At 40.0% G+C, this 17584-nt stretch overlaps 2 protein-coding genes across 4 annotated transcripts in view; both read left to right on the top strand.

Moving 5' to 3' along the window:
* Positions 1–8561, top strand: part of LOC311277076 (lysosome membrane protein 2-like) — a 42973-nt gene extending 34412 nt beyond the window's left edge. Inside the window, exons 8-14 of one of the 3 annotated variants that reach the window (XR_014625159.1) lie at positions 617–735; positions 1974–2047; positions 2156–2207; positions 2289–2441; positions 5626–6166; positions 6894–6988; positions 7130–8561. Coding sequence is in view for 2 of the 3 variants with exons in the window: in XM_084387222.1 (XP_084243348.1) it covers positions 617–735; positions 1974–2047; positions 2156–2207; positions 2289–2441; positions 5626–5733 (506 nt within the window). In the remaining variant the exon portion in view is untranslated. Of the gene's footprint in view, positions 1–616; positions 736–1973; positions 2048–2155; positions 2208–2288; positions 2442–4221; positions 4306–5625; positions 6685–6893; positions 6989–7129 lie in introns of those variants that run through there. The other 2 variants (XM_084387222.1, XM_084387223.1) reach the window with 2 other exon arrangements.
* Positions 8562–12672: 4111 nt separating this feature from the next.
* ric1 (RIC1 homolog, RAB6A GEF complex partner 1) overlaps positions 12673–17584 on the top strand; it is a 66677-nt gene continuing 61765 nt past the window's right edge. The window contains exon 1 of the mRNA XM_084387227.1: positions 12673–13234. Coding sequence (XP_084243353.1) covers positions 13094–13234 — 141 coding nt within the window. The 5' untranslated portion in view covers positions 12673–13093. The remainder of the gene's footprint in view (positions 13235–17584) is intronic.

The raw sequence follows: 17584 nt of genomic DNA on the forward strand, positions 1-17584 counted from the left end.
TTAAAAAGTATATAAATGTTTATTTTGATATAAAATGTCCGCTGGTTTGTCTAGATAAGACTCTTATTCCTCGGCTGGATCGTGTCGAGACTTTGAAGCTGCACTGAAACTCACATTTGGACCTTCGACCCTTTGGACCCCATTGAAGTCACTATATGGAGAAAACCCTGGAACGTTTTCCTCAAAAACCTTCATTTCTTTTCCACTGAAGAAAGAAAGACATGAATATCTTGGATGATAAATTATCAGGAAATTTTTATTCTGAAGTGAACTACTCCATAACCGACTGTGGATATACTTGGATACTTGCTGAGACGGGCATTTATGACATTTTTTGTGTGAAATAGTCCGTTCAAGCGCAAGAAGACGTGAAACAGAGCTTGATGCAGTATTCGTGCACTAACTAATTGATTTCTGATTTGAATTGAACTGATTTTAGGCCCTGCATATAATACATATACTTCAGAAATGTAATTTATTTTGTGTCTTTTGATTTTGGGGTCCCTGGGAATGCATAAACTGCTCAAATGTATGCTTTGAATGCAATGCATGCCACTTTGCATGAATGTAAACGGTAGTTCTGTGAGCTTCACGATGTTGTTGGCGTGTGTCACAGGTGCTCCTGTAGTCGTGTCTTTCCCTCACTTTCATCTGGGTGACGAGAAGTACGCCAATGCCATCGAGGGTATTTCTCCTGTCCACGAGCATCATCAGACCTTTCTGGATCTGAACCCTGTAAGCGAAACACCAGCTGATCCACCATCAGCCTGCAGATCCACTCAACGTTCAGACACTTTAAACAGATTCTCGATTCAATTCAAATTGAGTAACATTAAAAACACAGACAGAAGCAGAAATATTAGGCTGCTGTCACTTTAAGTCCTACACATGCGTTATCTTTCTCTACTGTTTACGTTCACTTCATTTTTTCAGCTATAAAGCTATAAAATGCTTGATTTAATATTACAATTTAGGAAATGTTCTGTTGTCAGTCAAATACAGTATGAGTTTAGTGCTGTCAAATCGATTAATCGTGATTAATCTCATATAACATATAAGGTTGTATGTGTGTGTGTGTGTATACACATATGCAGCATTTACAAATTTTTACGATAGATGCGATCAATCACGATTTGACAGCACTAATACAGTTTTATTATAGTACATGTTATGAGGTTAGTTAACCTGTTAGGCAGTACTTACAACTTGTGCTCGTAGTTATTACAGTATAAGGATGATATTTGAAACATTAGGATAATATTTGAAAGTTTTGCGTGTCGATCAGATGTTGCCGCCGTCTGAAATCTTCGCAATTATCGGTGTTGCCTATAAAGATCACAAAGGCTGGATGATCTGTAGTTACTCCGAGATCCCGAGGTAGAAACACTCCAAATTACAGGAAACGCTCTCAGAACGTACTGGCAAAGTTATGAGCGAACGTTCTTCCAATAACGTTAACAGAATGTTCGTTCAAAGTTATCTGGTCTTTATTAACATTCACAAAAACATTATTTATATACATCGTTCATGGAGTGTTTTTCCTCAAACATTTCAGTTGGATGTTCCTTTTTTAAATGTTGCTACTTATTTCGGGAATATTCCGTAACGTTCCCATAATGTTTGAAGAATGATACAATGGAATGTTCCCTAAACATTCACATCTTAACCAACGTTTTGGAGATGTAACTTTTTCATAACTTAATGGGAACATTAGCATAACGTTCCTAGAACAGATTTTTGCCAGCTGGGAAGGAAGCAAAACAAGAAGGATTCGCGTACCTTCTGTTCAGAATCATGATAAGTGAATGCTTAAAGAGATGCGTCTTTATCAGGAAGGCTATTCCAGAGTTAAGGAATCAAATGTAGAAAACACTCACTTTTGTCATCTGTGCCTCTTTCTATGATGTATTTTTTCCTGTGTAATTAGTTTGTTAACTGCAATCTGACTCGGATCTTGACTTCTCCTGTGTTAGACTATGGGAGTGCCTGTTCGTGCCATGAAAAGAGCCCAGATCAACATTCATCTCGACAGAGTAACCGGCTTTCCGTGAGTGATGTTTTCCTGTCTGATATATTTAATCACGGCGTTCTGATAAACAGGCGTGAGTGTTTATATAGTTTTAGAGCTGAAGGTCGTTTGTCTCTGTTTCCTCAGTATGACGAGGAGTCTCAACAGCACTATCTTCCCCATTGTGTTTCTGAACGAGGTGAGAGTCGGTGGGATGATTTAATCAGCCATTACAGTTGAATATCGTATTGAATGTGTGTTTGCATGATTTGTTTTGCAGTCGGTGGTGATTGATGACGCTTCGGCCGCGAGGATTCAGAAGCTGCTGTTGGTCGTGACTTTAGTCTCTCATTTTCCTCTCATCATCATCGCTCTGGGAGTCATCCTGCTCTTAGTTTCCATCATCCTCGCCATACGCTTCTATCAAAACAAGGTAATGAAGTGTTGAAAGCAGTAGAATCAGTGGTATTTCCCCAGATTATTCTTCACTTTCCCACCAAATCATTGGCTGTCAGTGCGGTTCACACGAACTAAAGCTGTGTGACACTAATTTATGAAAGCCGATAACCAATAATTCTTTATATTTGTAAGCTGATAACTAGGGATGTCCCGATCAGGTTTTTTTGCCCTCGAGTCCGAGTCCGAGTCATTTGATTTTGAGTATCTGCCGATACCGAGTCCCGATCCGATACTTCTATAATACATAAAAAAAGAATAAAGAAGAGCGAAAAAACAGATCCAGGATGTTCCTTATTTTTTATTTAATTCACCTTATTTTAACATTCAACAACTCTGTTAACAAACAGAGCACTTCTGTGAGGTAGCTTGAACAATCAAGTAATAAATAAATTCTTCACTTTTGGACTTAAGTGCAACAGTAAATATAAAAAAAGTCTAATATATAAACAAATAGCACCTCAACTTAAAATACCCGGTAGGCATGTAAACAAATAAAAAATAAAAGTGCTACAGTGTTTGCAAAGCCAGTAATGTGCTTTTAGGAACTGCACTCCTAACTCTTACGCCGGTTTCACACTGCACTTTTAGCAGAGCGTGCAGCGCGTATTTTTTTCGCCGCCCATGTTAACAGATTAAACTAGTCTTTACAGCATTCACACCGCGCGCAGAGGCGGCGCGGCAGTGCGTATAGCAGAGCAGAGCAGGAGTGCCGCGATCGTTTCGGCGCCGAGTCTAATTTTGCTGCGCCGCTTTTGCTGAATTAAAGTGACAATACATTGATCATGGCCAAAATACACCGCAGTTTTATCCAAAAAGTGCATTGATGATATCTATTGTGTTTTAAACAGTCAATCAAATGACCAACAGCAATTTAAAAAAAAAAAAAAGTCCAAAAACAAACTTGTTGCAACAAAGATGAACCAAAAGTTATATAAATGAAATTATTAATAAAATAAGCTTCTTGACAAGTCTTTTCTCTTAAATGTATTTGAAAACGAAAAAAAGCAATGCCAACTTATCCATTATAGAGTACTCTGTCTGTACACAACCCGCGGTTCAGCCGCGCGTGACAAACACTGCCAGTGTGAAAGCAAAACGCGCGTGTCCTGCTCCTGCTCACCATACGCACTGCTCCTGCGCTACTTACGCGCGTGCAGTGTGAAACCGGCGTAACTCTGTGCGGCTGTGCCACCGCATAACTATAGATGTGTTAAAAAATAATGAGAATATATATACATATATATCCGAGTCCTGATCGGGAGGTAACGTCCGATTCCGATCGAGTCTGAAAACACGTGATCGGGTCCGATTTCCGATCATGTGATCGGATCGGGACATCCCTACTGATAACTGATAAACCAATACATTGGCCGATAAATCCAAATCCAGATTCTTCTATAATTTTTGAGAGCCTGATTACAAAAACAAAAGTCTCACCATTAAAATCCATGTCCCAAGAATACAATTATAATGTTCTCATTATAATTTTATTTAGCCTATATGACAGACTTAAATGTAGTGGAGCTGAGGTTTCATCCAGACTCTGCTGTTGTTCAGACTGTGGTTTATGTGACTCTGTGGTTTATGTGATGCTGTTTCCTGTCATAACTCAATCACAAGTTACTAACCACCACATCCTGCTCTCCAGATCAATTCACTACCCTTGTAACAATGCTATGCTATCTTGCTTATTAACATTGCATGTCTAACCTGAGCAAATGAACACCATGTTGTGCTGATCTGCTTTTATTTAGACTGAAGTGAAGCGTTTTGATTTCGCTGAGGTTTTCCGCTCCGCTCCTGTAAGTTTGCACACTCATTAACCATCTTACAATTAACACTGCTAGTTCAGGCCTGTTTCACACATCGCACGTCTGTGGCGCATATTCATTTCTGCAAAAATATCACATAAGAATTGTCACATGCTGAACTCCTGTTGCTCAAACAGTAGAGCATGGTGCTAACAAGCTAACACAAATATGCTCTAAGAACGTTTTGCTAACATTCCCATTAAAATGGTATTTCTGAATGTTCTCTGAATGTTCAAAACATCCAGTTTTTTAAATGGTTTTGTGAACGTTTAGGAAACATTCCATTGTATCATTCTTCAAACATTATGGGAACGTTACTTTTGAACGTTCTCTGAAAATTCCGAGACAAAGTAACATTTGTATAACATTTATAAAACATCCAGAGAACGTTCCATGAACAATGTATAAATAATGTTTTTTGTGCTAATGTTTTGTGAACATTATTAAAGACCAGATAACTTTAAATGGATTTACGTTTTATTAAAGGTATAGCGGAGGATTTTCCCGAATTTTAGAACAGAACCGCCCTCTCCACTTTTTGAAAAAATGCACATGCGCAACACTCTACCTGCTCCCGAGAGGGAACGCCTATTAAACGTGTGCACGAGAGAGCATGCACAAGCTAATCATAGCTTACATTAACTTTTAAATGGATTTCTCCAAATAGCATGCCGAACTTTACCTGTCAAGTAGAAACTTCGCGACTGAGGCATCAGTGGGAAGCCCAACCTGTGTTTTGAGCGCACCCCATCGTGTGAATCGTGTGCACGAGCACGTACGACGGCCTTACGTAAACATATCACCAGAATGATTGACACTTAGGAGGACCAATAGTCTTGATGATCCACCCGGAAAAAGAAAATCCTCCGCTATACCTTTAATATTACTGAAAGAGGGTTTGTTCATAACTTTGGGAAATGTCTATCTCTAGGAAATGCATGAAATTATCATATGTAAACCCTAAATGCAATGCAAGATGCTTAGAATAAAAGTGTTTAAAACCATTAGACAATGTCCAAATTAAACGTTTAAGAGAATAAAAAAAACAGGATCTAGTCCTCTCCTGAGTCACACTCATAAGCGAGGGTATGAATATGTACATGCATTATTAATGTAAATACTGAGATGTGTGAGACAGGCTTAACTTACTTCAGCTTGAACTGAATCTCCTCAAGTCTGGTTAATCACATGATGCTTTCAACTGGTTTAAGGACTAAAACATGCTGTACTCTAGGAATATGTCGGCCAAGTGTTTGTGTTCTTGACCTTGCATTGTTTGTTTTTGACTGATAACACACTCACACGTTACGTACTAAACAATCGTTGTGTTTTCTTTCTTATTTTTAGCCATCCGCAAAGAAAGACACATCATACGCTCCTGTGAGCAGCAAAGTGGACGATCAAGATGAGAAGAATGGAACGTTTATCGGCATGACGTCCGTGGAGAAGGCCTAAACTGCTGAGAGTGTGTGTGTGTGTGCGTATCAGAGTGTGTGTGTGTGTGTGTGTGTGTGTGTGTGTGTCGGAGTGTGTGGGTGTGTGTGTGTGTGTGTGCACATGTGTGTGTGTGTGGTCACAGATGCTGTCTAACAAGCACTATCAGTAGTTTGTTGAGCGGTGTGTGTCAGCAAACAACGGTCATGATTCACACACTGACTCTTCCTCAGGACTGAAGCCGTTAGGAAACAGGCATCTTGAAGAACGACTGAAGAGTGTCTCTGCACACACACACACACACTTCAGGGTCATTCAGCTGTTAGTTAAAATTTAGTTAGTCAAAATCTGTTTAGTTACATATTTAAACACTGAGCAACACTGAAGCTGCTGTAAGTGATTTTTGGAGGATCACTCCTCTCGCTCTGTACTTTTGTGTGTCACTATGTGAGCTGTAGAGCACGAACACATTTAGGCCTAAATTTAAGATTTATCTATTTAAATTGAATCGTCGGTGCTGTCTCAGGTTGGACAAAATTTCTAACCAGCATGCACTGCTGTTTGACAGAGGGCGTGTGTCTCCGTCAGTGGGCGGGGTTTATCACAGAGAGGGCGTGTGTATCTTTTAGTGGCCAGGGTTTGACACAGACGGCATGTGTCTATGTCAGTGGGTGGGGTTTAACAGGGTGTGGGTGTGTCAGTGGGTGGGGTTTAACAGGGTGTGTGTGTGTGTCAGTGAGCGGGGTTTGACAGGGTGTGTGTGTGTGTGTGTGTGTCAGGGGGTGACACGGGGTGGTGTGGCGCAATGGATAAGACACATGCCTTTGGTGTGAGAGACCCGGGTTCGAATCCACTGTGAGACACCAATGTGTCCCTGAGCAAGACACTTAACCCCTAGTTGCTCCAGAGGCGTGCGACCTCTGACATATATAGCAATTGTAAGTCGCTTTGGATAAAAGCGTCAGCTAAATGAATAAATGTAAATGTAAATGTAATGTAAATGTGTCAGTGGGGGGGGTTTGACTGTGTGTGTGTGTGTGTGTGTCAGTGGGTGGGGTTTGACAGGGTATGGGTGTGTCAGTGGGCGGGGTTTGACAGGGTGTGTCAGTGGGTGGGGTTTATCAGGGTGTGGGTGTGTCAGTGGGCGGGGTTTGACTGTGTGTGTGTGTGTCAGTGGGCAGGGTTTGATAGGGTGTGTGTGTCAGTGGGCGGGGTTTGACTGTGTGTGTGTGTGTGTGTGTCAGTGGGCGGGGTTTGACAGGGTATGGGTGTGTCAGTGGGCGGGGTTTATCCGGGTGTGGGTGTGTCAGTGGACAGGGTTTGATAGGGTGTGTGTGTGTGTGTGTGTCAGTGGGCAGGGTTTGACAGGGTGTGTGTGTGTCAGTGGGCGGGGTTTAACTGTGTGTGTGTGTGTCAGTGGGCAGGGTTTGACAGGGTGTGGGTGTGTCAGTGGGTGGGGTTTATCCGGGTGTGGGTGTGTCAGTGGGCGGGGTTTGACAGGGTTGTGTATGTCAGTGGGCGGGGTTTATCACAGAGAGGGCGTGTGCGGTTGAAGTCGGTAAAGCTCCTGAAATCACTTGCAGCACCTTTAACAATTAGACACTATGTTGACTGACTTTCACAACTTCTGAAGGCCAAACAAAAGCAACTTTATATTTGTGTTACTAAATGGTCGGTTCACACAGGACGTGCGTTCAGAAACACCTGGTAGTTTTACTTTGACATGGCAAGCTTATGGTGCAACACCAGCAGCCAAAGACTGTGTCTCACACACGTGTACATAGACAATAAAACATCCAGTGTGAACGAGCCATACGCGACTGAACCTGCTGTGCCTTCTTAGAAATGTTTGTTTTGTTCATTTTGCGTCTTTTTATTTCAATGAACAGGTGACATCACTGTGCCTTACAGAGACGTGTCATATACTAAAGTTAAGGTTTAATGATCTAATATTTGTTGATTTGATGTAAATGTAAACTTTGATCCTCAAACACTGAACGCAGACAAATGTCTGATGTATTTTAGATGATTTCAAGGTTTATTGTTATGAAATGAAGATCTGTAAGTATTATTAGACAGAGCAAGATTGCAGTGAGATTGAATAGTGTTACTGGACTAATATTTCAGAATCTCTTCTGAAGTATGAAAATAAGTATTTTTAAAAGGTTCAATCTGTATATTTTCATCGTTTAGAGGATCACAAATGGGTGTTTCGATATGTTACAGTTTCATGTTTGTACTGGCTTTCCTTCAACTAGATGCTTTGGTGCAAAATCATAACATAATAACCTCTTATCGTCTCTGCAGGTGTGTATTATCAATCACGTAGCACTAAAATACACCATATTAAATGTAATTCTAAAGCTGCACGTTTAACGCACTGTTTCTTGTTTCAATCTCTGAGCCATTTTATTTGAGTTTTATGATTTCTTTGTCATGATACCGATGTGCCAAACATGAAAAAATTGCACTTGATGAGTTTGATTCACTTTGGACATCAATGGAAAAATCACACAGTGAAATTTAATATTTGATCCCGAGTTCAAATGATAGTGTCTGTATCCGAGCTGAGACTGAATCTGTGAGCTTCAGTGTGAATGTAATGTGCTTTAAATGCATTTTGTGTCTTTTCAGCCTTTCAGGTGTTAAATGATGCAGATCTTGCCTTCATCAGTGTATAAACTATAAAACTTTGATCGATGAACACAGACTGTTTATTGTCTTCTGCATCTGTCCAGCTGTTAGATTTCTATATTCAGACTGCACAAATAATTGTACAGTTTTGTATATAAATGACGCCTTTTTCCTGTGGATTTATAAGAAAATACAATTAAAAAGACTTTCTGAAAGGCATACGTTTTGTATTTTATTTTGTACTCATGTGTTTTTATAAGTCCTTTTCTGAATCGTACTTCTGATTATACTTATACACTGACATTAAGAGTAACCTAAAAATGACATCTTAAATATTAACTACTGTAATGAACCCAAACGGGTCAATATACGAACAAAACTAATTTCAGGAGCTAAATTGGGTAAAATTAGCTCTTTAAGGTACCAGATTACCACTTTTTATAGAGTACTTGAGACATATGGTGGCTGTTATGATCAAGTTGCTTTGGATAAAAAAATTAATGTAAATGTATGTAATGCAAATGTAGCCTATCTATGGAAGCCATCACAATAAGGAAAAAAAAATCATGCCTTTGTAAATAAATTATGACATAAAAAGTCCAAACTATGATGTACAAGGTCGAATTTGACACGAAGTTGAAATGTATAAAATGTCAATGACAGTCATTTCCACTTTTTATCTCATAATTATGACATTTTGTGTCACATTTGTTCCATATGTCTCCCAGATACCTAAAATAAAAAATGCTAGATTTCGTTGGAAACACTGTATAATGACATGATATATTCACATCAGCAAATGATGATAAAAATGTTGCAATTATCTTGACAATGATAATGAAAAAGGTACACCGTACAATTTAATTCAACGTTTTATTATATATATTAGCACATGTAGTGCCTTTATGGACCCCAAATGATTAAAATCTGAGGTAAAGTGTTCAATAAAATAAGTTTAACGAGGTCTTTCATGACATTATCACTAAAGTAATGCTAAAGTTGACGGAGATTTGTTTGTGTTGTTGCTCCTCCGCGCCGCTGGGTGGCAGCAGTGACATCATCAGCGTCACACACACACACACACACACATACACTCCGCGTCATTCAGCATTACAACATATTACTTTAGCTTCCGCACAACAAGGTGAGTTTTACACACTTTTACTGCGTTTAGTGTAGATTTGAATTAAATATATGATCTGCTGCTCTTATATATGATAAGTAGATTAGACTGGAGTGTGCGTGTTTCTTTATATAACAGATGTATGTCTATAAACAGGCAGACAGCGGTTATCATCGAGCTAACACACTGATCTGGTCATATAAACATCATAATGTTTCAAATAAATGTAAATATCTATAGCACTACCATGCTTTTGGACGTATACTATGGTATTCCTTGAAATGCCGTGTATGTAACATGTGCTGAAATATGAACAGAGCTGATATTAATAATCTCCGTTATATTAATATTAATTCATTATTAATTATAACTATATTAATAATTAATAATGTGTTCTGCGGTCAGTTCTCTGTCAGATATTAATAATAATAATAATGTGTGCTGTGTTCAGTTCTCTGTCAGATATGAATAATAATGATGTGTTCAGATCTGCAGATATGGTGTGTATTCCCTGTATCGTGATCCCTGTCCTGCTGTGGGTGTATAAGCGGTTCCTGGAGCCGATCATCTATCCCTTCATCTCTCCCTTCATCTCTCGCTTCTGGAGGAGTGCAGTGAAGGAGCCGCCGCACACACCCTGCGCTGTACGCGTACACACACTCAACACTTCTTCATATATGACACACATCAATATTAATACAGTGTGGAGTCTTAAAGGAATAATTCACCCAAAAAATTAAACGTATTATTAACTCTCATGTCATTTTGAATGTATAGGTTGCACTTTATTTTACAGTTCATGCATTTACAGGAAAGTTGTGGGTTATATGAGCTAAATACACGGGTTAAGGTTAGGTTTAGGGGGACAGTAGCTTCAGGGTTAGTACACACCCAGTTATTGTCATTACTATAACAAGTACATCATGGGAACAGGACTGTAAAATACAGTGCTAATCATTAATAATGTGTTTAAATCAGCTGTGAGTTCTGGAGACAGAGATTGAGCAGATCTAATCATTTTTTATTTAATTCTTTATTTGACAGTAAAAAATCCCCCAGAATTATAAAACCATAACAAAACCCAAAAGTATTCAGTGATCACGAACCTGACTCTCTAACCACGCTTTCAAATGTGACTTAACCTGTGCAAAAGCAGGACTCGGTCTAATATGAACTGGTACATTATTAGTTATTAACAGCTCTTGCAGAGAACGCTGATGACCAGACTCACAGTCGCGGTCCTTCATTCTGTTCTTCCTCTTCTTTCCCTCAGGATGAGTGTAACGGAGCGGCGAACGGATCCACAGCACACGCACCGAAGACGGTGGCCGATAAAAAGGCCGACTGACAGATGTCATGTTTCCTCAGTCTGCTCCTGAAGGACATTTAGACGTGTAGATATGATACAACATGTAAATTCCAGCTTTAAATGCAGCTTTACTATAGTAACTAATATATGAATACACACACACACACACACACACACACACACACACACACACACACACACACACACACACACTCTCTCTCTCTCTCTCTCTCTCTCTCACACACACACACACACACACCACTCCTGTCAGAAACATTACTTACATTAAATACTTTAATAATGTTTAATAAAAATAATGGTAATCTGTTTTTATCATTCCATCACACTGCTGTTCTCAATTATGGCTTTTTATCTTCTACTCGGACTGACTGCAAAAGTTCTGTGTATAATTTATGAGACTTCATATGAAATAAATGTTGAATTATTTTAATTGTGGCTGGTCTATCTTTATAATAACTAATAAAACAAAGCAGATGTCTGATACTAAAATGACTCGTTTTTATTACCGCCTAAGACGAGTAAAATCTACACTTTAAATATGTTTCTCAGGGATACTCTCAAGAAATAATAGGGAAAAAATACACGTTTCGTTTTTAATAATATACATTTTTATGGAAGCTTGTTTCCGCCACAGAATAAAACATTTTACAAGATAATTGCGACTTACATCTCGCAATTCTGACTTTTTTTCTCGCAATTGCGACTTTATATCACGCAATTCTGACATCTTTTCTCAGTTGTGAGATATAAAGTCCAATTCTACGGAAAAAAAGACGGACTTTTTTTTTTTTTACCTCAGAATAGTTTATATCTCACAATTCTGACTTTATAACACGCAATTGCGACTTTATATCATGCAATTCTGACTTTATATCTCCCAATTGCGTATTATAAAGTCAGAATTGCGAGATATAAACATGCAATTCTGAGAAAAAAAGCAAGAATTTCAAGTATATTTCTCGCAATTGCGAGTTTGTCTCATAATTCTGACTTTATAACCTGCAATTACGACTTTATATCACGTAATTCTGAGATAAAAAGTCAGAATTGTGAGATGTAAACTCGCAATTGTGTGGAAAAAAAGGCCGAAATTGTGAGATTAAAAAGTCGCAATTTCCTTTTTTATTTTTCACTCTGTGGAGGAAACAAGCTTCCATACATTTGAGCTATTTAGTATAGCTATAATATATATCATATCTATATATAATTAAATATAATATTTTTCCTGTCTGTCTGAATGGCAATTTTAAGAAGTAGGACATATATCGCATTGCTCATGTCCACCAGCAGGAGGCGCCCGAGCTCCGAGGATTGTGTTGATTCAAGCGCTGAGGAACTGACGTATTACGCCGAGATGTTCTGATGCGTCATGAAGAACAGAAATCGAGCGAGACCCAGAGCGCGCGAGACACTTGAGTTCAGAACCGTTTCCGGTCGTGATGCTAATCCGCTATTGGGAATATAACAGACTTTAATTCAGGACTGTATTTTGAGTTTGTAAGTAAAACCCTTTGCTTAATCATAACGATTATTATTTTTAAGTCTATATAAAAATGCGTATCTAGCTGAAGAAGAAATGTACATTTCTTAATTGTGACTGACAGAGAAAATAACAGCAAGAACAAATGTCAAAATACTAACAGGAACATTTTAATATTGATTTTACGGACATGTATTAGAATTTCTGTTTGACAGTTTATAATATATTCCCGCTCTAGTTCGTTTAAAATCAGAATAGACAGTTTAAAAATATTCCCGCTCTAGTTCGGTTTAAATCCTAGGTTTAAATCGGTCTTCCGTTAACCTCAATGTATTGCGGGCCGCCTCGCGCCCCCTACCGGAAGAACTCGTCATGACCGCCAGAGTAAATACCGTCACGGCTCCGAGGCGTTCAGAAGCACGGAGCTGATCAGGATAAATAAGAGACTAAAGATGGCGACGGTGGAGGATTCATGGGACAAATTCGGCTCCAAAACTTCCCTTTGGAAAACTGAGTCCAGCGGTCCAGTCGCGCACTGAGAACCGCAAACCCCCGCGACACCGAGCTGAGACCCGCTTCCGTTTCTGTGGCTCCATTACGTGGTTTTTATGTAAACATTCTCGATTGCAGTAACCAAATAAAGCGGAATTTGGACTCAGATCATCCGAACCCACACCGAATCCAGCCGAGATGATCCCTGACTGAAACACGCACCGAGTCCGTGAGTGTAGTTCGGTTCTGGTGCATGGAGGCCGCTGGAGGGAGTCTGCCAGCCCCGGTGTCGCAGTGATTTGGGTCAGAACACCGGATCGTGATGTATTTTCTGAGCGGCTGGCCGCGGAGGCTCCTCTGCCCGCTCCGGAGCGGCGAACGGCCCTTTCTGGTCGAGCCCAGCGCGCAACGCTTCTTCCTAGCCGTGCTGTCCGAGACCCAGATCAGCATCTGGTTCAGCAGGGTAAGAAACACATCAAACTCTTGCATAACTCAGTCATTAGATGTTTTAATGCTTGTTCTGTGGCTTAGTGGGTAACCTGAAGGTTGTAGGTTTGAATCCCAGAGATGTCAAAACTCCCCTAGATCAGGTCTTTAAAGGTAAGCTGGTGTGGTTTAGTGGTTAAAGTGGCTGCTAACCTGAAGGTTTTAGGTTTAAACAGATTGTACATCCAACTCATCAAGGTACTGGAATGATGGGTGATGTGGTTTAGTGTTAAAGGATCAGGGATGGTGATGGAAAGGTTCGAACTTAAGAATGGATCCCAGACAGCAACACAGTGTTGGCCCACATCTGGCCCACATCTGGCCAACACTATGTTGCTGTGTGGGATTATTCATAGTAATTGTAGAGTAATTGGCTTTAGTAGGGTAATACAATTTAAATTGACTTTATCCCAGTGGGTTAATGGTTTAAATGCTGGATGTTGGGTATTTCAGTGATCCAGTTAATCCTACAGTGTTTAGTGGAGTTAACTAGTGGTTGAAGACTAAGATCTGTCATCTTTCAGGACCTGGTTAATCTAGTGAAACACTTTAAGTGTGTGGTCTAAAGGTCAGGACTATAATGTTAAAGGGATACTCCACTTTTTTTGGAAATGGGCTAATTTTACAACTCCCCCAGAGTTAAACCGTTTTCGAATCCATTCAGCCGATCTCCGGCTCTGGCGGTACCACTTTTAGCATAGTTTAGCATAGATCATTAGCTGCGTTTACATGGACACAATCGGAATGAAATCAATCCGACTGATGAATCCGAACAAGGTGTTTACATGAATGATAAATAAAGTAATCGGGTTGATGCGCGCGTTTATATGTCACAAGTTTCAAATCGGATCTGATGTTTTGACATGCGCACACTGCACGAATATACAGAGTTTCCTGCTTTTTCGCGCATAAATATTCTCCTCTATTGGATCTTTATTTGTTTTAAACAGCAGACGTAATATTAATTCGTCTCTGGTCATAATTTAGAGCACATTAACCGTTTTGCCGTGCTGCTTATTTATCACGCAGTAAAAATGCCCCTCCCCGCGGCCAAAACCAGACGTCTGTGGATGAGAATCCAAAACAAGGACTGGTGGGACGTTGTCCAGCTTCACTTCACAGACGCGCGAGTGAAATGAGAATTTTAGAATGACGGGAAACTTATTAATATGACACTTTATTCAACAGGAAGAACAGCTCGTTCCGCGCGTCATACGTCATTACGCTATTTAACGTCATCGCACATGCGCAGTCCTTTCAGTTTCGGTTTTCAATCCGATCAAGTGTTTACATGTTCTCTCGATCGGATTACAAAAGGGATAAACCACCCCTTTCAATCCGATCGAAATTTCATTCGGATCGAGCTCAATCGGATCAATTAAGGTGTTTACATGAAGGTTTTTTAGTCCGATTGAGCCGTCAATCCGATTATAAGTGTCCATGTAAACGCAGCTATTGAATCGGACAGGACCATTAGCATCTCTCTCAAAAAAATGACCAAAGAGTTTCGATATTTTTTCCTATTTAAAACTTGACTCTTCTGTAGTTACATCGTGTACTAAGACTGACGGAAAATGAAAAGTTGCGGTTTTCTAGGCTGATATGAATATGACGCAGCGCCTGAAAATAGTCCCCAGCTCGGTAGACTATAGGGTCGACTATTTTCAGGCGCTGCCTCATATCATTACGCCTGCTGGACCCATGGTACGGCAGCAAAGTTTCTTGATTATTACGCAGGAGTGAGAGTATAGGCTAGTTCCTAGCCAGTACATGATGTAATTACAGAAGAGTCAAGTTTTAAATAGGAAAAATATCGAAACTCTTTGGTCATTTTTTTGAGAGAGATGCTAATGGTCCTGTCCGATTCAATGATCTATGCTAAGCTATGCTAAAAGTGGTACCGCCAGACCCGGAGATCGGCTGAATGGATTCGAAACTCTGGGGGAGTTGTAAAATTAGCCTATTTCCAAAAAAAGTGGAGTATCCCTTTAACCCAGTGGTTGTAGGTTCGAACCCCTAGAGGAATCACGTTTCAGGTCTGCTTACTCAAACTGTACAGGTTCAAATCCCAAAGTGTTGATTCGTGTGAGTCGGATTCAGCAGTTCTGGGTGCTGTGGTTTAGTGGTAAATGATCTCGGCTGGTTACGCAAAGGTTATGAGTTCTAGTCCATAATGCATTCGTTCCTGTCAACATTGAACATCTGGTTCCTCAATGTCAGAAATAACCCAGACAGTCTAAACCCAGGTCTAATGTGGGTGCTGTGGTTTAGTGGTTATTAGCTTCTGTGCTGCTGATACTTGTAGGTTTGAACCTCACGAGCGTCTGAGTCCATTCAGGTGAAAATGAACAGACAAACAGCAGAGGCTTTGAGTTCATGTATTCATAATGAATGATGTGGCTTAGTGGTTACCGTTGCGGACTGATGACCTGAAGGTTTGAACCTGAGAAGGGTTTATTAATTAGTTAATCTGGAGTAGAGTGTCTAGTAGTGTTATGATGCTAGTTGTTTAATCTAGTGCTTAAAGGGCTGATAATCTCAAGATTGAAAGGTTTGTGCTAGATTTATGTTATAGCATTAAATGCACAATAACCAGGTTTATCAATTCTATTTCAAATGAGCTTTATTAGCATGACTGTGTATCACAATGTTGCCAAAGCATTACTATAGTATATATAAATAATAAAACAAACAAACAATACGTACAGTATGTATACATCATGTCATATGTAGCATATTAACAAAAATAAATACAATCCATCTTAATAAATGAATGAATAAATAAAGCCGGTCAGCATATCAATCGTCCTATTGGTTTAACTTTAACCGATCTCATACATTTGAACTTATTGAGTCTTGCTTGTTTGTCACATTTAAACCTTTTAATAACAGATTAAATCTGTTTTTACAAATAGTGCTGATTTGAAGGAGTTTGAATAAACACATTGTGAAATGAGTAGAGGCAAATAATAGATAATGGCAGGATTTGTTGTTTTGAGTGTGTGTGTGTGTGTGTGTGTGTGTGTGTGTGTGTGTGATGTGTTATTGACCGCCGTCAGGAGGTTTGACTGTTGTTGATCAATGGTTAAAGTGCAGAAATTCCCCCAGAGTTCACAACATCTCGTGTGAGTTTCAGTTTGAGGTGTTGTGTTGTGTTGTGTTGTGTTGTGTTGTGTTGTGTTGTGTTGTGTTGTACGTTGAGGTGATGTTTGAAGTCAGAGACTCTCACCTGTGTGTCGTCCTGAAGACCCCAGACGCTCCGTCCGGAGAGAGAGATCGACAGAGAGACAGGCAGATAGATAGTAGAGCGACTGTGTCCTCACCACACACACACACACACACACACACACACACACACACACACACACACACACACACACACACACACACACACACACACACACACACACACACACACACACACACACACACACACACACACACACACTCACTCACTCACAGCCCTCACTGCACAGAGAATCAAGTGGAAACAGAGCTCCACTTTTTTGACATCCTGCCCCAATTAAACATCAGGGACACTCTCTATCCTCTTCTCAGTGTGTGTGAGAGAGAGAGAGTGTGTGTGTGTGTGTGTGTGTGAGAGAGAGAGAGAGTGTGTGTGTGTGTGTGTGTGTGAGAGAGAGAGAGAGAGAGAGTGTGTGTGTGTGTGTGTGAGAGAGAGAGTGTGTGTGAGAGAGAGAGTGTGTGTGAGAGAGAGAGAGAGAGAGTGTGTGTGTGTGTGTGTGTGTGTGAGAGAGAGGCTGCCAGGTTTTAATTTATTTGTATTGTATAGTGTTATGAATGCTTTGGCAATGTAAAGATTTCTTTCACCATGCCAATAAAGCTATTTGAATCTTGAGATAGACAGGCAGACAGAGAGTCAGACAGACAGACAGGCAGAGAGAGACAGTCAGAGAGATAGACAGGCAGACAGAGAGATAGACAGGCGGAGAGACAGAGAGATAGGCAGGCAGGCAGATAGACAGACAGACAGACAGACAGACAGACATATAGACAGACAGAGAGATAGACAGGCAGACAGAGAGACAGGCAGACAGAGAGATAGACATATATAGACAGATAGACAGATACATAGACAGATAGACAGGTAGACAGAGAGATAGACAGATATATAGACAGATAGATAGGCAGGCAAAGAGACAGACAGAAAGCATGTGTAATACTCTGTTATTGTTATTTTATACCCAAATAAATAAGAGAGTTGGGCCTCAGAACAGAAAGCAGGACTTCCTGGACACGGTTTCATAGTGGAAATGGTCGTGTGTGTCCTTCTATTATTAACTGTGACTGCATCACACAAGCTCTT

The sequence above is a fragment of the Rutilus rutilus genome, assembly GCF_951802725.1.
Source record: "Rutilus rutilus genome assembly, chromosome: 18".
In the NCBI taxonomy this organism is placed as follows: domain Eukaryota; kingdom Metazoa; phylum Chordata; class Actinopteri; order Cypriniformes; family Leuciscidae; genus Rutilus; species Rutilus rutilus.